Here is a 21,994-nt window from a genome sequence, read left to right as displayed (position 1 = left end):
GCCTTGTCTCCACTAGGATTTTACAGCAAGATAGTTACCTAAGTGTAAAAAAACCACCTTTTTTGTAGTGAAGACACAGCCCTGGTAAAGACAGCACTATTGTGAGCTTAAGTCAAACAGTGATTCAAAAATCAGGACAGGAGCAGAGCCTGTAATTTGAATACCTAAATTCATAAACACACAGGAAAAAACCCACGGCAATCAGATGACATGCAATTGTAAAAATCCCCATCTAAATAGTTCTTTTGCACCATGTGGAATTTATCGTTTTTTAAACTCAGACCCAGGCATAGGCACCCTTGGATGCAAATGCAAATCTTTTAGTTTAAGAGCTATCTCTCTGGATCAGATTCTCAGATGGCGTACATTGGTATTGCTCCACTGACGACATTGGAGACATCTGGGTGTTATACCCACTGAGAAACTGGACCTCTTTTCTTAAATTCTCATCTACCTTTGTTTTATCTCATGCCCCCCCTCCCCTTTTTGCCCCCCCCCCCTGTCCAACTCTACCACCATCAATATTAATTACTCCCTACTAACTTTTAGGGTTCTGTTTTCCTCTAAAAAGTTGTAACAAGTTTCTAGCAGTAAAAAAATCTACCCAGTGAAGTCATCAAGGACACACAGATCCAGTTTTTGTATACCCAATTATTGGGCTAATTCTCCTATAATTTACACTGGTTTTACACCACTGTAGCCAAACTGATCAATGGAGTTACTCCTGATTTACAAGTGTGGGAATCAGGCTCACTGACTTCATCAGGAGACACTGCAGCACTTACACGTGAACATCAGGCATTAGATGTTTCCAAGCACAAAATAAACTTCAATACAATACCCCAAGAATGCGGAGACACAAAGCACAGTGCAAGCCAAGGGAAGAGCGACTATGCAATCACTGTGACAGAGAAGAAAGTAAAACAGACATTTTCAACTCCAGTGTTCCAAATATGAGGAAGATCTAGAAAGGTGATTCTTCAGATTACCAGATATAATAAAATATTTTCCATTAAAAAGTGGTGAGGACAAACCTGTGTATAACTTCAGGAAATGGAAAGGGAGGGTAGAGATAGCATCATGCTATGTAACAACCTTCTACCAAACTAGGAAAAATGAAAAGGACAAATGATCATGAGGGATACGACCATGTGAAACGATATAATGGGCAGACAATGAATCTATGATTTCTGCCTCTGAAAAAGACCTGACGATATTTATTTATTTATTTTATTTCATAGTTTACATTTTGGTTGTCAATTTTCATTTAGTTTGTCACGCCTATCATTGACTTGAACTGAGTATATAGTATAGGAAATCCTACATTTGTCCTTGTCCCAGGATAAAACTTTATACATAGCGATCTGTGATGTTAATCCACAAAGTGCACATTTTTCTTCTCCTTACATTGTCCATCCTGGCATCTGTAGTTCTAACTTACCATCAGAAAGCGTCATGACGGTAAGATCTTCAGTGGACACCCCAGGGCCATAGCGGTTATAAGCCAAGAATCGTAAGGTGTATTCCGTGAATTTTTTCAGCCCCTCCAGTTTGTATGATAGTCCATCAATGTCTATATTCTGGGCACATAAAAGTGATAATTGTTACTAAGGGGAAATGTTAAGGAAGGTATGACAGTAATGCTGGGGGATGAACAGATTAGACAGTAGGGCTTTTCTCTAAATCCTTATTTAAGTTGCTGTAAAAGGTAATTTGTAACATAGCATTGCTTGTTACAGCTCAGTTCTCAATAGACTCTCTGATATTAAACTGCCATATTTCAAGATATAGCTGACTCTGGTGCTTAGACCTTTGGTTTAGTTATTATTTAAAGCACAGTAGAAAGATTCCTTGCTTAAATCAATCACTCCTTCTCCCATAAGAAAGTGATAGGGAAAGGAAGAAGGGAAGAGAAAGGCGCAAATAAGGGCTATGAGTCATGGGGAAAATCTAGGAGAAAAGGAGTGTGTGAAATAAAGGAAGACAAGAGAAGAGAGAGAAGATTTTGGGGGGTGAAGAAGCAAGATAAATCTACACTGGGATTTATGATGCCTGTGACTCTTACAGGCCACTAATAAATTAAACTGGCTCAGATGGAGAAAAAGGGAGTCTCTATTTTACTATACTGTCCTCCTCTAAATCTCTCTTTTTTTTTAAAGTCACATTTCATCCACATAGCATCTCTTAATGACCTCTACAGGATCACTAGGCCACCTTAACTTTACATCAGCTACAGATGTACTATGTTAACAGCCTGAACTGTTTAAACTGTTTATTTGCTAGAGTGCAGGATCCTTGGAGCTGAGACCATGATCTTATATGTTTCCACATAAAAACACACAGTCATTGCAGAACACCAATAATAACGATGATGCAAATTCCCTTTGTTTATCTCTCTCATTTGTACAGGAGTGCCGCCAGCTTTTCTGCCGCCCTAGGCAGCAGAAGGTCTCTCCCCGAAATGCCGCCCCCCACAGAGGCGGCGGAAGGTCCTGCCGCCGAAATACCGCCACGGTCGCTGCCCCCCAAATTGTAGTGCCCTAGGCGACTGCCTAGGTCACCTAATGGGTTGTGCTGGCCCTGCATTTGTAAGAAATACAGATAATGCCTAGACTGGGTTTATATATTTTACACTCCTAGAATGGACTTGGCCCTGAGGAAAGGGAAAATGAGCCACTGAGGAAATAAATTAGATCATATCTACCCCCATTTCCTGTGTAAAACTTCCCTTAACATTAGTAGTGTCTGAAAAATCTATAGAACTTTTATAAGGAGAGGACCCTTTACTTCGTTTCTAGACTTTGGATAAGAAAGGTAAAATAAGGGCTTGTCTCTCTCCCGCTTACACCAATTGTATGCTGGTGTGAATCCATATGGCTTGATCCTGCTGCCATTTAAGTAAATCATAAGACTAACGTGGATTTCAATAGGCCATCCCATTTACTGCCATGGAGGTACTCCTGTCTTGCACCAGTGTAAGTGAAAGAATGAGTTCCTCTATATATTAAAGTACATTGTAATAGGCCTATGTAATATTCAGCTACAGCGGCATGTAAATTCTCACAGTTCAAAGACTTGATTTAAAAAAAAAATCCCTCTACTCACTGCCTTTCAATGCACATTTCCAAGGCACTTAACCTGAAGAGTAACCACTCCAGTCTGTTATGCCATTGAAGCACCAAAATTTCCACTATCAACAGGTTTAAAGCAGCCGAACAGATATCCACGGTCACTTGGATTGAACGCTTCTTCTCCTTCCTGTCTGATTTTGTCACGTCGTCCAGCAAAAGCCTGCTCTCACAACTAACTGAAAGAAGAGCATACAGCTTCTTTAACTTGCTCACCTGTTCTTTTCCAGTAGCAGTCTCTGTGCAGAACAATCTGTATCCTTGGACTGGACCATTTGCATAGGCAGGAGGTTCCCAGGAAAGAAGAATTGAGGTAGGTGAGGTAGATACAGCTCGCAGGTTTTCTACTGGCCCTGGAACTTGCACTGTATGAAGAAAAATTGCCTGAATAAAAGCAGTCGTTTATTGCAGCTCAGTTTCTTAACCATTTTGTTATCCTTTTGATTGCTCTGGCATATCCTGACCCAATATGTGTCCCCAAAGAAGCACACTTCTCCTGCTATATATGACTATGCAGAGCTGAATGTTTTTAACATTGTAGTGAAGTGCATTTCTCTATGAGGAAGTATTTAATAGACTTGAATGGTGTCGGGGCAAGGCATGATTAATCCATAAAGAAGCTCCGCAGAGTGATACAACATTGCATCACAATAACCTTCTAAGTACAGAGGTGGCTTTGTAAAATACTGTCCTTCATTTAGCATGTTGTTACAAGAAGTATGAGCTAAACTTGTGATTAATTTCTAATGGATGGAAACAGAAGTTGCTCTCCTTTCCCTTCCCTCCCATTGCTTCATCTTTCTGCACTTCTGCTTTTTGTTTTGTTTTTTCTTAATATTCTCTCCTGATTTTTCAAAATCCATCTATCTATCTAATACAAGATATAGAAAAAAAAAACAGTCCAAATCTGATCAATACCAAGACTGGTTCAAGAAAAGGAGGGACGTTAGCAGACCCATTACTCTCTACTTATAAAAGAGCAAAACTCAAAGACACACAACCTAAAATATCAACACAAAACCCAGCGTTTCAGAGAAATACAAAGTAGCCTTACCATACTTCTTGTGTGTCTGTTCAAGCTCTGTATAGACTGACTCAACTGCCACTTGTTTAAAAATTGATTTAATGCACCATATATTGGCTTGGCCTCCTAGTACCAATGCAACAATGGGGTTTTAGTATCATTGTGTTATTTCCTATTTACATTGTTTGCTTCATGTCCCTGTTTATTTTCTTAACCTTAAACTTAGGTATATTTTATATGCTTTCCTGTAACTATCTCTTTGGATCACAAATACCTGGTTGCTAAAAATAATCATCATAATAAAAGTAATCTTGAGCATGCACTGAGGGCAATCTGGGAACTATGAGACACAAGACTAATTCTATTGCCTTTTTGGATTCACAGTTTGGCACTGAACATTGCTAGTGATTTGGTAGAAAGAAATGCAGTTTAGTGTGACTGTGAGCCATAAGTAAAAACTTTCAAACCTGGATGCCTAAAGTTAGGTCCTGAAATCCAAATTTAGGCACCTAAAGAACTTTCAGGTTTGACATTTTTGGTGAAAGTTAATTATATGAATTGGTAAGAAAATGTAGCACATCTGCAGTTCTGTTTCATAACAAAACTTTTGTGTTTGTACAATATCTAGCACTCTGACGATGTTACTGGAACTCAATACTTATAAAACTAAAAGCAACAATAAAAGTGTTAAAAACTGCAACCATCTGACACAATCTTGCAATTATTGGAGTTAGTGCAACCAGTTCTAACAATACTTTAACCTTTTATTTTCAGGCAAAGGAAAATCTGAGACCAAAAATACAGAAAGCTGAATTATTTTCCATTTTCAGAGTGATTTCATAGAATTTGGGGTAGGAGGTGAGAGGGGAGATTGTTTTCTGGCACGAACCAACCCAAAATGAAATTGCCTGTTTTCTTCACAAATTTCATGTAAAAGCCCCCCAGTGTTGCACAGCTCTAGTTATACTAATATGTTTTTCACTCTGAATTCTGATTGTCACACATTATTAATCTTATGCACTCACTGTTGACTTGAACTAGTTACCAAATAACAAAAGTGCTATACTTGGGAAAGTCCCTTTATCACTAAGTCATTACATGAAAGAACCACTATGCTGACTTTCAAGTCTGTCTCTACAGTTCATCTGTCCCTTCAACTGGAACCCAAGGAAGAGTAGTCGATGAGAGAAAAAGGATGAAAATTGGCAGAAAAGTTGCAGAACAAGTGGAGAACCAATTCTGAAAATGATCTAAACTCTAAAAACTGGTGTGATCAACAGTGTTTAAAATATCTGAGTTGTTGTTGCATGTCAATACCTTTTTCTTGCCTGAATATGAAATGGTCTATTCATATTTTACATATAGAAAATGCCGTCACGCAAAACAAACTTGCCAGTTATTGTGCAGTTGGCAGATAACAGCATTACAATTCCTATAAAAGGCTTTTCACAGTCAAATGCATGTTACCAGACAGTTTCATAGAAGAAAGCTGTTAGGGTAAAACTAACAGGTTTGTGGCAAGTGACAGGGAAAGAACATGACACTTCCTTCTGCTAATACCTGTGTATTTGACAATATGCTAAAGATATCTAAAAGACTGCTGCCAGCTCCAGGATAAAGACCGTGGTTGACAATTTCATTCCTCTGGCCCAAACAGAACTCTCTGCAATAAGGATAAACCATGGGAGGCAGAACTTTCTCAGGGGCTAGACAGAGATGTGGAGTAAACTGGTCCCTCAGGAACTAAAGACCATCACAAAGCTTGTCACTCTCCACTGCAAGTGCAAGGGGCATTTCTTTGACCTCTAACAAATACATAGCAACATGTGTATTAAAAAACCCCAAACCAAACAACTTACTCCGGTGCACACACTGCACCCTCTGGGAAGAGGAGGAAAAAATGAACAACACATGACAGATGTTTGTCATATAGCTGAATGTACTACTGGAAGGCAGTCAGATACTGCAGTGATGAGCATGGTAGGAGAACCAATACAGAATTTTGTAGAAAGCTAAAAATCAGTGAAAGGCTGCCAGTGACATATACTTTTAAATGGCATTTAATATTCACTCTAATATAGAATTCATACATTTAAGAAGTTTTTTTTCCCCCCTCCAGCTTTCCATTTCATTATATTTCAGTATGTCTGATATGCCCTCTAATGTGCTTAACTTCTCAATACTTGGGCATGCAGAAATTCTTTAGTCTCTGCTGATCCCTGCTGACAATAATGTAGGGGGGAAATAGCCTTTTGTTTCAGTTCTTGTTTTCCTGTTACCTTTTTCTTGGTGTGTGTGTGTGTGTGTGTTGTTTTTTTGTTTTTTGTTGTTGTTGTTGTTTTTGTTGGAAAGACTTTAGAACTACAGCAAGAGCCATTCAAGCAGCACAAACCACGTCTTCCAGAAAAGTCATTCTCTTTAGATCTGTCAATTTCCTGGCCAAAAAGGAGCACATCCAAAGATGGGAAAGAGCAAAGATTAAGTGATTTTTTCCCCCCAATGGAGTGTGCATAAACTGTGAAGTCATTTTTATATTTGATCATTAATAATCACACAAACAAAACATGCTAAGCATGTTTTCCCTAAAACATTTCCCTCCTGAAGTTTGTGACACTTTTGTAAAATAAAAGCTACAGTAATTGTCAAAGAATTTGATTCTACTCTCACTCATGGCAGTTTTACACCAATGCAACCCCACTGATTTCAGAGGAGTTACTTCTGATTTAGACCATGTAAATGGGAACAGAATCAAGCCTAAAACTACAAGTGGCCAAATTCTATATGATTTTCAGTGCTGGCTTTAGAAATATGGTTCTGTTCAATATCTACATAAATGATATTGATAGTAGCATAGAGAGTACACTTATAAAGTGTGTGGACAATATCAAGCTGGAAGGGATTGCAAGCACTTTGGAGGACAGAATTAGAATTCAAAATAGCAAATTACTGAAGGAATACTGCAGAAAGGGGCCTGGGGCTTATAGTGGATCACAAAGCAAATATTATTTAATAACTGGAACAAATTACCTAGGGAGGTCATGGAATCTCTGTCATTGGAGGTTTTTAAGAACAAGTTAAACACACATCTGCCAGAGATGGTTTAGAATACTTAGTCCTACTTAGTCAAGGGGACTTGACTAAATAACCTATCGAGTTTCCTTGCAGTCCTACATTTCTTTGATCTATAAAATGATGGTTCCACAGTCTCTCATTGTGCCTGACTGGAGTGCATGGGGCCCCATTCAGCAAAGCATTTAAGCATGTGTTTTATGTCCATTCCTATTCAGCCAAGCACTTAAGCACATTGTGGGACTTAAGCAGTTGCTTAAAGTTAGGCACATGGTTCTGGACTTCACTGAATAGGGATAGACTGCTGAAATGGGGTGTGAGAATTTTAACATTGGTTTCAGTGCACACAGGTTCAAACCTAACAAAAGCTTCCTTTTTAATTACTTCCAGCAGATTGTCCACTCTGATGAGGTAGGTCAAAACAAAGGAAATGCAGGTCAGCATTAGAATGCATAAGGAAGGCAGAAAACATTCAAAGCTGCTGAAATATAACACCAATTTTTTTAAATGGTAAAAACCAATGTTTTTAGATTAGAAGTCAATTTACAAGAACTTTGCGAGCTTAATTTCAATAGGTGTATAGAGGTAGGAGGTCCAGGACCTGTTTTTCAATGCTTAGTAAGTGCTACTGCCTACTTTGGTCATGCATAACCAGATTAATTCACTCCCCGCCTCCCCACATACACACTCATTAAACACTATATGTGCACATATGTAGCCAGGCTCCCAAATCCTCTCAGAGCACAATCCTTCTCACAAACCTTCTCAGTTCTTTTGCTCTGCATTCTCACACAGATCTCCTAACTGCTACCTCTTACTCAAACTTTTGTGCATAGTCCTTAGTTGTTTGTATTCTAGCTGTCAAATTCTGTATCGCTCTTTTTCGGGGCACAGGTCTCGTCTTCTCGAGTGCTCTGAACACATCTAGTATTACAGAATATGAATAACAAACAACAATCCTTCCCTATGCATCCAAATCCTGACCTGGACTTCCTTTGTCTCAAACAGTGTCAAGGTGGCTATTTCTATTTATTATTATTATCATTATGTATCATTCTAGCACTCAGGAGCCCCAGTCATGTTTATGATTGTTGGTCCTCTTCAGTTATATGCAACACACTTTAAAACATTTTTTTCTAGTGATTCATTCTTCCTTATGAGATGCAATGATTAAAATTTTATTTTTATTACATTTCACTTTCCCTTAAAACAGCTGGTTCCTATGCTGATTCGCAATGAAAACATTTAAAATGTGACACATTTACGAAGCCACTTGCATTTATTGATAATAGAGTGCATGCTTTGATTGTGTCTTTGATTTTCTCCCCCCCTTTCCCTGTAGTTAACAGCTTTAATGATATTTCTATAAAATCTGTTTCTGTGCTGTATGGGGAGATGGGACTTCAAAAAGCCTGCAGGCAATGTAATTATTAGCATAATGAAACCCTCGCTTCCCTGCGCTGTATACAGTTGAAAGATATGGAAGCGGTTTGGCAAGAAGTACAAAAACTACCCTGTCTGCCTCAGCTGCTGATCCATGGGAGTTCTGCTAGACCCTTTTCACTTCTGTCACTTCAAGATATTTTCACATTTTGTTCTGCTTTGCATCGGGTTAGTCAGTATTTACTTACGGTGTGCAACTATATTCCACAGTCAAATATATTAACCTACTCTATGGTGTTTTCTTCACATTACTAACAAACACTATTGGCCAGATCACATATCATCAGATATGCAAGCAGCAGGTCTCTTCCATATGCAGGTCTCCTAATTTCTCTGTAGAAAGTTGGCTTTGAGGGAGGGAGTTGCCTTTCTTGCATAAGCCCTCTGTTTATGGGGATGAGGACTAATTTGTATCTAGTTAGGGGGCTTGGGAAAACACCTCTCAACCCACTCAGCCATACTGCAGGGAATCTGATTTTTTTTTTTAATGGGGGAAAGGGAGGTACAGGAATAAGCGACTTGCTTATTGTCACTGTCAATTGCAGAACAGGACATAAAAAAGAACAGAGGACAAAGTGTGCTCTTCATTTACACAGCTGAGACTCCCATTGAAGTGAGTGAGATTAGAATTCGGCCTTGGTCTCGACTCCAAGTTCTGCACAGTAGTCTCAAAATAACAAATGATACTAACAAAATATAACACAAAACACAAAGGACGCACACACGCACCCATCTCCATGGAAGGAAAGTTATAGAAAGCTCAGAACAAAGGAAAAGACAGTTTAGATGGAAGGACTTCCCTGCTATCTCCTCTTCAAACGCATCCTTGATTAGAAAGATACAGAGTGTGTCTACACAGCAAACGTGCAGCTGGCCCAGGTCTGCTGACAGGCGCATAAGAGGGGAGGTTCTCAGAGCCCAGGGTCCAACCTGAGCCTGAACATCTACACTGCAATTTTACAGCCCTGCAGCCTGAGCCCAAACCAGCTGACATGGGCCAGCCACAGGTGTTTATCTGCTGTGTAGACATACCCACAGAGCATTGACATCTGAAGGAATCATTACCAGAGCTTTTAAGCTCAAAGGTTCCTACACTGGTCTGTGGAGAGTTGATCTGGTCACATGGGGACAGATTTTCATTTAAGTACCTAATTAAAGACCAGATTTTTTAAAAAAAGTACTCAGCACCCAGCAGCAATCCTGGTGACACTGCAGCCAGATTTTCATGCTGAGCTGTTCTAAAAAACTGTGGGAGCTGATCAGTTAAGCATCTTGTTGGCTCTCCTCTAGGGTGACCAGATATTCCAATTTTATAGGGACAGTCCCGATATTTGGGGCTTTTTCTTATATAGACCCCCCACTCGCCACCCCCGTCCCGATTTTTCACACTTGCTATCTGGTCACCCTACTCTCCTCATTGTTTGCAGCTGCTAAGTTGCAGTAAGAGACAGCCAAGCATATATTAAATGATTCATTAGTATTACTTTTCCACAGGAGTAATTGCTGTAGTTGCCAAAATGAAGCTACACAATTGCAAGTGGAGGGAGAGGTGGTCTATGTAATAGTGTCTGGGTCCAGGAGCCAAGGTCTCTGTTAAGATGAAATTATTGTTCGTGGCTCTGTCATAGACTTCCCATGTGAGCTTGGATAAGTCGCATAATGTTTTTGTGCTTCAGTTCCCCCCACTATAAAATGGGGAGAATACTTTCTTTTGCCCACTCCTAGTCTTATCTATGTAGATTACAAGCTTTCTGGGACAAAGACTTAGTCTAAATATGTACAGCTCCTAGCACAATGGGGCCTTGATTTCAGGGTCTAGATACTGTCGATACTACAAATACATATTAATTATAGAGGGGACTGCTTTGATCATTATCATCATGGAGTTAAAGGGAGAAAGGTGATCTTATAATGCCTCCATACCAAGTATGCGATTCAAGCATGGAAAAGAAAACTTGGTTGCACCATGTCAATTTGAAGCATCAGCAAAGCTCTTCTTTCACTGACAACCCACAGTTATGATAAAGTTTTATTTTAGTGGAAGTATTCAGAAGTTAAGTTCATTACCACCATAGTGGATGCTGACTGGTTTAGAACGAGCTGTATGAAGACAAATAGATTTCAGCAGAATGCCATCCAGAAATAGTTTTGGAATGATTCTGAATAAGCTGAAACTGTTGTGCTCTCATAGTGACAGATAAGATCCATTTTACTTTACAGTAATTGCTAAATCATGTCAGATTATGTCAGACCAATACTAAATTAAAAATATAGGCATGCTACTCAAGCACTACTAAATCAAAATGATTTTTGCTGGACCCGAATGAAGATGAAGGGAAGAAATTGACCATAATCTTTCGTAAATTGCAAAAGTACTTCACATTAAGGAGACAATTTTTTCTAAGTAAACACAGAGGTTGCGGTTCCTATTTAAAAGCTCTGGATGGACTGTGTTCTCTCTGAAGCAGGTTCCGACTACAGAGAAATGGATAGGAATTCTTGATGCTTCAATGGACATTGGTTTTCCCCATCACCACATGTAGGGGGACACGCTTCTGCACAAGCACATAATATATGGTGAGGGATCTATGCCAAGGCTTCCTGACTCTGTACTGCAGTTTGGTCTCCGTGTGGCATACCTGTTAAAGTTGAAGATCCAGAAACTGGAGATTTTATACAAATAACGTAATGCCTTGTCGGAGAAAAACACAGTTCTCACTCTTTGGTTGCAATCCCCTTCCTGTCAGTTCTTTTTCTGCTTCCGCAGCCTCAATTTGTATGTTTGATAAATATGCAAAATCTCAATTGCATATATATGCATGTATGTATTTAAAACACTACCACAGCAGAAATGGGAATGATTTGTCTGAGCCAAACCAGAAACTGCCGTGTTAAGTTCCTTGGTGTTTCTGATCCCACAGAAGCCCTGGTTGGAAGAGCTCTGAGATCATTGAAGAGAAGATTCCCTCTCTTTCTTTCTCTCTGGGGAGATGTTTCAAATTGACCTTCCTAGTTCCCCACAAGTCTCACAGAGCCTGGCTCCAGTCCTAGCCCAGGTGGCTCAGGCTCCCATAGTGAAGTCCACCCATCAACATATAGGCACTATATCCCCAATACAGCCCATAAGCACTATGCTCTGAGGTCTCCCGGGAAGTAGCAGTGAGATGCTCTACACTTCTAGGCACTAGCCATGGACTGGAGCAACCTAGCTGAGACCACAGACTAGAAGTGAAATCATGGTCCTACTGGAGTCAATACTCCCTGGGGCCAGGATTTTACCCACAAAGTGTTTGTGGATAGAGTCTCACCCTCACTTACTGTTTACATCAAATTTCCCCAGGAGATTCAGACTCTCAGTTGGGAGAAAGAGAGAAAGAGTATGCACAAACCTGTGAAGGTTCCTGCGCACAGCTAACTTTGTCTCAGGGGTTTGGGCTGAGGAGATGGGAAACAAATGGAGCAGACCTGACCTCGCTTCCCCACCCTGTCCATTCACACAGGATCCGGAACTTCATGGAACCCTGGTGGAAGGTCTTCCGTAGGATTCGGAGTGGAAATGAACAACATGCCACGGAAACAGCTTTTTCCTCTTGTGGGTAGCTGGATCCATGATTTTTGGCTGCCCTCTGCTTGTGGAAGCAGAGAGAAGTATGGGGCCCTGTGCTGTTACAACAATACACAAAAATACCAATAGTCTTAGCATTTTCTAGTGTCCCGGGAATGGGATAAAAAGCATATATCAAAGGGGAATACACATTTCCATTGAAAACGTAATACTTGACACATACATTATCTTTTATAAGCAAAATGGTATGTCAGGTAGAGTGCAAATAACCTGTATTGAGGAGAGGAAAAAATGAACTAAAATCAATAGAAAAAAGCTATTTACTGCAATCTTATTGGAATTCCCTCTGAAAGGACTATAATTGACCCTGATACAGTCCATTCAACCAGCAAGAGACAGATTTCCACACTGGGAAGTTTATGTATACATTGATGTCAGCCATAGCTAGACAGGCCCCATCAAAATGGTGTAAAGAGAGAATTATCCATTTCAATTATCACTGCAATGCAGCAGCAAAGAACTGGGCAACAAGGGGAATAAGGGCTCATGCCAAGCCAGCAATTTATAACAAGGAGCAGGAGCAGATGCATCAATTTTGTTTTCAGCATCTTGCATAGGCTAACTTCGGTGTGGCATGAGGAAGCCTAGAGTAATTGTTCTCATTGCTACTGTTATAATTATTGATGCTTTTGTGATAATTACAACGTATTGTCATTGATGCTGATATTATACTTAGGTAACAGTTACCCTGGAAAAGGACATCACAAGAGACACTCCAGCTCATTAAAGTTCAGGGCCATTTTTATACCTAACAAAATATAAACAATTTTAAAAACATTCTGCAATAAATGTAAAAAATGACCTTTGTGCTCAGAATAGAATCTCCTTATACTGTAGCGACAACCTCGCTAATCAGGAGCAATCCAATTAAATACCCGTGTGCCTCAAACTGTCACTGATTTAGAGGACACTTAATAAAATACTATCAATTCTACCCTAAGTGTGAAGTTAGGGAAATCTCTTTAGAGGATTATTCATAAATTCACTAGTAAAGATGCACTGTATGCTTCTAATATAAAATGTATTCCTCGCACTATGGGACACAGGATGCAAGTCTCAGAAAGAATACGGAGTCACTCAAAGTATGTTGTAATTACATATTTAATGTATCCATGTGAGTTTCTAACAAGATTGGCACTTTTCAAAGGAACCAGTAGAATGGTTCAAATAAAAAAAAAGTAGAGAGCTGTCCAGTGTATTATGCCAGTTAATTAAGATGAATGGTGAACAGTAAATAACTAGTTGGTGCTTCTTAGAATTAAACACAAGGCAATTAAAAAAAATAAACTTACTTTTTGGTTTTGATGAGTTCTATCATCTCTCTCTTATCAGGGAGTAGCCGTGTTAGTCTGTATCCACAAAAACAAGGAGTCCGGTGGCACCTTAAAGACTAACAGATTTATTTGGGCATAAGCTTTCCTGGGTGAAAAACCTCACTTCTTCAGAGGCATGGAGTGAAAGTTACAGATGCAGGCATTATATAATGACACATGAAGAAAAGGGAGTACCTCACAAGTGGAGAACCAGTGTTGACAAGGCCAATTTGATCAGGGTGAATGTAGTCCACTCCCAATAATAGATGAGGAGGAGAGGCAAAGCTGATTTTGTAATGATCCAGCCACTCCCAGTCCCTATTCAAGCCCAAATTAACGGTGTTACATTTGCAAATGAATGTGCCAGCAATGCCCCTCTGCCATGTACATTGGCCAAACTGGACAGTCCCTACATAAAAGAATACATGGACACAAATCGGACATCAGGAATGTTAACATACAAAAGCCAGTAGGAGAATACTTCAATCTCCCTGGACATTTTATAACAGATTTAAAAGTAACTATTCTTGACGAAAAAAACTTCAGAAACAGACTTGAAAGAGAAACAGCAGAACTAAAATTGAATTGCAAATGTAACACCATTAATTTGGGCTTGAATAGGGACTGGGAGTGGCTGGATCATTACAAAAGCAGCTTTGCCTATCCTGGAATTGACACCTCCTCATCTATTATTGGGAGTGGACTACATCCACCCTGATCGAACTGGCCCTGTCAACACTGGTTCTCCACTTGTGAGGTACTCCCTTCTCTTCATGTGTCATTATATAATGCCTGCATCTGTAACTTTCACTCCATGCCTCTGAAGAAGTGAGGTTTTTCACCCAGGAAAGCTTATGTCCAAATAAATCTGTTAGTCTTTAAGGTGCCACCGGACTCCTTGTTGTTTTTATCTATTTCTTAGTTTCCCACTGTGTTCAGTCAGGAAATTGCTCCTAATGGGCTAGATTCTACCATCTTACTTATGATGGTGTGCCTTATTAATAGCACAATTAATATTTAGTTCTGATTCAGCAGTGTACCCGGAAAGATAATGGAGTAAATAATTAAGCAATTAATTTGCAAACATCTAGAAGATAATAAGGTGACAAGTAACAGTCAGCACAGATTTGTCAAAAATAAATTGGGTCTAACCAACCTGACAGTTTTCTTTGACAGGGTAACAAGCCTTGTGGATAGGGGGGAAGTGGTAGATGTGGTATATCTTGACTTTAGTAAAGCTTTTGATACTGTCTCACATGACCTTCTCATAAATAAACTAGGAAAATGGAACCTGCATGGAACTACCATAAGGTAGGTGCAAAACTGGTTGGAAAACCAGTCCCAGAGAAAAGCAACAGAGGGTCCTGTGGCACCTTTAAGACTAACAGATGTATTGGAGCATAAGCTTTCCTGGGTGAATGCCCACTTCGTCAGATGCATTCATCCAGGAAAGCTTATGCTCCAAAACATCTGTTAGTCTTAAAGGTGCCACAGGACCCTCTGTTGCTTTTTACAGATCTAGACTAACACGGCTACCCCTCTGATACTAGACACCATGCAAGGCACTGCATTTAGCCATATGGAATGGAAATCTATCAACCTCATGAAGAAACTTGCACAAATACAGACAGATATCATCTTCCTTTCCAAAACGGATGGACATCATACCAAATGGACTGAAGGTGAAAAATCCATTGCTATCTACATACTGCACAGACCACAGTGAGAGATTATGCCATACACTATCAAAGAAACTGAGGAACCACCTGATCAGCATCCTATACAGCAAACAGGAAAACATCAAAAAAGAGCTCTCCAACCTGGAGACTTTCATAAATAACCAACCCTCCACACAAATGGACTTTACTAAAATAAGACAGGAGAGCTACACTACACACTTCACTTCTCTACAAAGGAAAAAGGACCGTAAGCTGTCTAAAATCCTACCTGCCACATGGGGCCACAACAGTGGTACCCCTAACTCACCCAGCAATATTGTCAATTTATCCAGCTACACACTCAACCCAGAAGAAGAGTCTGTCCTATCTCAGGGACTCTCTTTTTGCCCCAGCACCCCCACGAACAGGATACAGTTCTGCGGTGATCTGGAAGTCTGCTTTCGCCACCTCTGACTCAAAGAATACTTTCAAGATAACACTGAACAGTGCACTGATATCCAGATACCCTCCCACCAACAACACAGGAAGAAGAACTCCATCCTGAGGGTCAAAATGACAGTCTGGACCTATACATAGAATGCTTCCGCCGACGTGCACAGGCAGAAATTGTGAAAAAACAACATCGCTTGCCTCATAACCTCAGTCATGCAGAACGCAATGCCATCCACAGCCTCAGAAACAACCCTGACATTATAATCAAAGAGGCTGATAAAGGAGGTGCTGTTGTCATCATGAACAGGTCTGACTACCAGAAGGAGGCTGCCAGACAACTCTCCAATACCAAATTCTACAGGCCGCTTTCTTCAGATCCCACTGAGGAATATACTAAGAAACTGAACCATCTACTCAGGACACTCCCTACACTAACACAGGAACAAATCAACATACCCTTAGAGCCCCGACCGGGGTTATTCTATGTACTATCCAAGATCCACAAACCTGGAAATCCTGGACGCCCCATCAACTCTGGAATTGGCACTCTCACTGAAGGACTCTCACTGAATGTGGCCTCTCTGCTCAGACCCTATGCCACCAGCACTCCCAGCTATCTCCGTGACACCACTGATTTCCTGAGAAAACTACAATGCATTGGTGACCTCCCAGAAAACACCATCCTAGCCACCATGGATGTGGAGGCTCTCTACACAAACATCCCACATACATCTGATGAAGTGGGCATTCACCCACAAAAGCTTATGCTCCAATACATCTATTAGTCTTACAGGTGCCACAGGACCCTCTGTTGTTTTTTACAAATCCAGACTAACATGGCTACCCCTCTGATACATTCCCAGAGAGTAGTTATCAGTGGTTCACAGTCATACTGGAAGGGCATAATGAGTTGGGTCCCGCACGGATCAGTTCTGGGTCCGATTCTATTCAATATCTTCATCAATGATTTAAATAATGGGATACAGAGTACACTTATAAAGTTTGTGACTGATACCAAGCTGGGAGGGGTTGCAAGTGCTTTGGAGGATAGGATTAAAATTCAAAATGATCTGGACAAACTGGAGAAACTGTCTGAAGTAAATAGGATGAAATTCAATAAGGACAAATGCAAAGTACTCGATTTAGGAAGGAACAATCAGTTGCATGCATACAAAATGGAAAATGACTGCCTAGGAAGGAGTACTGCGGAAAGGGATCTGGGGTCATAGTAGACCACAAGCTAAATATGAATCAACAGTGTAACACTTTTCCAAAAAAAGCAAACATCCTTCTGGGATGTATTAGCAGGACTGTTGTGAGCAGGACACAATAAGTAATTCTTCTGCTCTACTCTGCACTGATTAGGACTCAACTGTAGTATTGTGTCCAGTTCTGGGCACCACATTTCAGGAAGGATGTGGACAAATTGGAGGGAGTCCATAGAAGAGCGACAAAAATGATTGCAGGTCTAGAAAACATGACCTAGGAGGGAAGATTGAAAAAGACTGGGTTTGTTTAGTCTGGAAAAGAGAAGACTGAGGGAGGACATGATAACAGTTTTCAAGGTTGTTACAAGGAGGAGGGAGAAGAATTGTTCTTCTTAACCTCTGAGGATAGGACAAGAAGCAATGGGCTTAAATTGCAGCAAGGGAGGTGTAAGTTGGACATTAGGAAAAACTTTCTAACTGTCAGGGTGGTTAAGCACTGGAATAAATTGATTAGAGAGTTTGTGGAATCTCCATCATTGGATATTTTTAAGAGCAGGTTAGACAAACACCTGTCAGGGATGGTCTAGATAATATTTAGTCCTGCCAAGAGTGCAGGGGACTGGACTAGATGACCTCTCGAGGTCCCTTCCAGTCCCATGATTCTATGATCATCCATAGATCTCAAAGTGCCTTTACAAAGGAGGGTAGGTGTAATTATCCCCATTTTGCAGATTAAGAAATGGAGGCATAAAGAAATGAAGTGAGTTGCCCAGCAGTTGGTCCTCCCACAGGGCTCTTTTTGCAGAGCTTCACAGTATAAGTCTACTCACCTCTGGCCTGCAGGGCAGTACTCAGTTTTCCTTATAAGCTCCTCCTCCAGCCTGTGCATGAATTGCAGGTGTGGCAGGATGGAGCTGCCTAGGCCCAGAGCAGTTCCTAAACCCCTTTCTCTCCTGTGTGGGGGTTTGTAAACTCCAATGTAGTGGCTTAAGAATTAAGTATTGCTGCTAGCCCTCGCTTGCAGTGTATGTTATTTTGACTGGAAAATAGGTTTCTTTCTCCTCCATTACTACAAATGTTCCAGGGCAGTTGCATGTCTGTGGTGCTGATTTGTTTCTCCAATCTCCACCCCATCCTACCAGTGGATGTAATAGCTATAATATAATCATGATTAAATACTGTGTTTAACTCCAACTGACTGGCAACTGCATATTGTCAGAGTGCAGGGGATGGGATTATGTGACTGGCACCTGTCGTGTAAAGATTTGTTTCATTTTATTTAATTTTATTTTTAAATTTCAGCACATGCCGAAAACATCCAGTTAGCAGAATCTGTGCGGGCAAAGAGTGAATAAAAGAGTGTATTTTATTTATTAGCTTTAACTTTGTGGTTCCCAAATCCAAAGCCCTTACTTTGAAGTTAAAGGAATTGGACTATAGGATGTGTATTTATATATGGTATCCCTTATATATAATGAATGAGGGAGTGCAAAAGTCAAATAGAGGCCAGTTTTTCCACAAAGCTAGATTTTCAAAAGAGTTCAACTACCAGCAGCTCCCATGGTGACCCTTTTATTTTGAAAATATCAGCCTCAATATTTAAAAATCATGAGTCAGGCCCCCCAGAATCACTAGATTGGCTTAAATATAGTAAATTTGAGGTTCTTGTTACTTGCCTCCTGGCTTTTGAGCTCTTAGAGTTTTTGTGTTTTTCTCCACAATTGACAGCTAGGAACTTACTGTTATTTTTCTTTTAATGACACCTGATATTCTTACATAATTATATACATCTGGAAGCGGAGGCTCAGATTTTTCAAAGTTTTTTATGTGTTTTGTTGTTGTTGTTCATTGAAAGAAATCAGATGCTGTGTTTCAATATAACGTTTTACAATGGAATTGAAACAATGGGAGGTAAAATTAAAATGCACAGCATTAAATCTACTGAGCCTCAGCTGCTCAAAACTGTATTTCACTTACAGAGAAGTAGCATTCAGCACTTAGTCTGAATTAGTAGGGCTAACTTCACACCATTAAGGGTGGTGTATGCAACTGTCCTTTGTCCGATTATGCAAACTCAACCTTTTGAAGCTTCACCCTGAGATGGGGACCTTTTATATTTGGGGAAGTTCTATGGTCTGAGTTATACAGGTCAGACTAGATGATCACAGAGGTCCCTTCAGGCCTTGGAATCTATGAAATCTTTGTCCACTGATCACTTGTTCCATGAGGACAAGATCAGAGGCTCAAACTGTATAAAGGAGTGATTCACAGATTCTTGCTCTGAGCAAAAGGTGTTATGGACTTGTAACCACAGAAAACAAAACCTTGGAGGTTGAAGTGCTGACGCCTACCAGAGCCCTTGTTAGAGGTGGGATGATCTCTGCTTATTGGCATGCATGTAGGTTCTTTTATTGGTTTTAATATGTTTTCTCTGTACTGCTTTTGCCTTAAGAATAAATGTGCTTGCTTAGGAAAAGCTGTATGGTACCTTGTAACTGGGCAAATTTGCTGTTTAGAGCCTTTGAGGAGAAAGCAGAGTAAGCGCCGACACCTGGCTCCAAGCATGCCCATTGGCCTCTGGTTCCTGAACTCTGCACTGACCACCAGGCCTGGACACCCATTTCCCACTTGCTGGTACCAGTTTTCCACAGAGGCTGACCCAGCATGGGGGAGTTACAGCGTAGCATTTTGGCGCACACACCTCTAGCCTGACCTGTGGGGTAGTGTAGACATGCCCTAAATCTCTCAAATCGGAACGGGTGCCAAGTACCATCAAAGGTCATGCTGTTTGTGGTGATGCACAAGTCGATTAGAAGGAATGGGCAAAAGTCACCAGTTCACAAAACATTTTGCAAATGTACATCCAGCAGGAGAGAAGGTTTTGTTCACAGCCAGCCTGAACCAGTGACCTAGAAATGAAAATCATCTTTCCCTCTACCCCACTCCCATCTATCCAGATGTATGGGAAGAGAAGATTTATAAATTCACTGAAATTTTTGACATCTTTCCAAAAACATCTCATGCCAATAGTTTCAGCAATGCCCTGAGTAGATCTAGATGATCACAAGACAACAATCTGTTAACAGTCTCACTGTTACATGTTCTGCTTTGATGTGTTGTAAAAGAGCCCACTGCTTATCTCCTTGGCATGCAGCCACAATAGCAGCAGTAGTAGTTATTTTTGGATCATTCTTTGCCAATAATGATGATGATTCCTTCTGGCCTTAAAGTCTGAGTCTATAATGCTAGTCAGCCTAGGAATACCAGATTTCTGACATTAAGGGGTTAAGTTGCACCTCTTCCAGTAAGATATCATGAAGAGCTGGCTGGCTGTATAACTTTGCCCTTGACCAAAATCGTACAAAGATTGTAGAGCATATGTCCTGAGAAACAGACAGATGCTTCATGTCATAAAAATGACAGATGGAGATGTAAAAACTACAAGTCCACTGACCCATCATCTACCTACACTGGACAACATATCAATCTGCACTTTCTGGTAAGATTTTCTAATGTTAGGGGTTAATAATCCATAGACCAACACTCCATGCATTACACTGGGACTTTCTGAAACCCGGGCTGACAGTTTTGTTGGCCAGAAAAAAAAATGTCATTACTGTTATTATTACTGTTGAAAGTGTGAGCTAGAAATTCTAAACACTGACACCTTAAATGGTTGAATGGGAAATAACTGTGGTAACAGTGTGTTGAGCAATGTTGAACATTTGAAGCGAGGGGCCTGATTCAGCATTGCCATGTGATCCCAGCCAGCCACAGACTAGGAGAGGTACAAACTCAGTCCCTCCATCAGTATCTGCACAAGGATGAGTCTGCCCTTAATGTTTTTCCTGTAAAGAAAACAAAATTTGCAAGTTAAAAGGACAAAGGTGTGTATTTAACTTGCCAATTCATCTCTCTCTCTCTCTCTCTCTCACACACACACACACACACACACACACATATTACTCAAGAGCTAGTTGTGGCTTGATAGTTGAAATTGGGTTCTGAAATTGGCTTAAAATGAGGCACACATCCCTGTTTTTCCCAAAACCTGACCTTTTCATGTGAAATTTCACAGTGTTATTTTTTATGCTCTTTGAATTTTCTAAGCCGTTTTGTTTAGATACATTTTTAACAGCAAGTGTTTAAACTTGGTTGTGGCTGAAATTTGTCTGTGTCAATCTGATTATTTTGTTTACAACTATTTAAAAATGTTGCTTTTCTACACAAAAATTGGTGGAGAAAGAAAACTTGAGTAGATCTGGTCAACATTTTTTAAATGTAGTATTTAGGGATATTTTAGCCATTACTTGGTTAGTTGCAACTGACAAATAAAACCTTCTCTGTTATAGACATAAAAGGTGATATTTTCAAAAGCACTTGGGGGCAGATTTACAAAGGCACCTAAAGATGCAGATGGATACCCACTGAGATTTAAAAAGCATCCAAGCGGGCAAGGGGCCTTACTCCTACTGACTTCAATTAAAATCAATGGAACTTGTAGATTTTTTTTCAAAAGCATGTAAATGACTTAGGAGCTTAAATCCCACCGACTTTCAATGAGACATAGGCTCCTAAATCACTTGTGGCTTTTGGAAATCCCACCCAAAATCTTCTGTTGGCAGCCACACATTTCTGTCCAGTTTTATTCTTTCACATCTTCTGTACACTGTAGACCAAACACTGCAACCTTAATTCTGTCCCTTATGAATGTCAGTTTTCTAGCAACCTATTTAACAGACTAACTCATCCCAATACATTAATCTACCACATACAAATCCACAATTAATAATGGTAGGAGGGGGCAGTTTGGTAGAGCGGTATGTCCAGAATAATGGGTTAAGGGGGCAGGATTAGGGCCTCAGCAGCCTGAATCTCTGAGGTGTTGTGAACTGACAAATCTCACAGGATATGTGGAGACTCAGCTTCCTCAAAAAATCAGGGGGCCGGATTGAAGGGCCTAACATAGGCATCCAATTGTGAGAAATTTGGCCTGAGTGTTTGTCTCTTGTTGATAATACGTATGTGTGCTCTGAAATGCTCTCTGGATAATCAAGCCAGTTCTGTGTTGTC

At 40.3% G+C, this 21,994-nt stretch overlaps 1 protein-coding gene across 1 annotated transcript in view; it reads right to left on the bottom strand.

The window, feature by feature from the left end:
• Positions 1 to 21,994, bottom strand: part of DCC (DCC netrin 1 receptor) — a 945,550-nt gene that overhangs the window by 245,289 nt on the left and 678,267 nt on the right. The window contains exons 10-11 of the mRNA XM_008166035.4: positions 3,345 to 3,493; positions 1,442 to 1,580 (exon numbers count right to left, since the gene is read on the bottom strand). Of these exons, the coding sequence (XP_008164257.2) occupies positions 1,442 to 1,580; positions 3,345 to 3,493 (288 nt within the window). The remainder of the gene's footprint in view (positions 1 to 1,441; positions 1,581 to 3,344; positions 3,494 to 21,994) is intronic.

Source organism: Chrysemys picta, chromosome 6, assembly GCF_011386835.1.
Source record: "Chrysemys picta bellii isolate R12L10 chromosome 6, ASM1138683v2, whole genome shotgun sequence".
Classification (NCBI taxonomy): domain Eukaryota; kingdom Metazoa; phylum Chordata; order Testudines; family Emydidae; genus Chrysemys; species Chrysemys picta.
The sequence above is the reverse complement of the archived record's forward strand: the minus strand, read 5'-3'. Positions and strand labels throughout refer to the sequence as shown.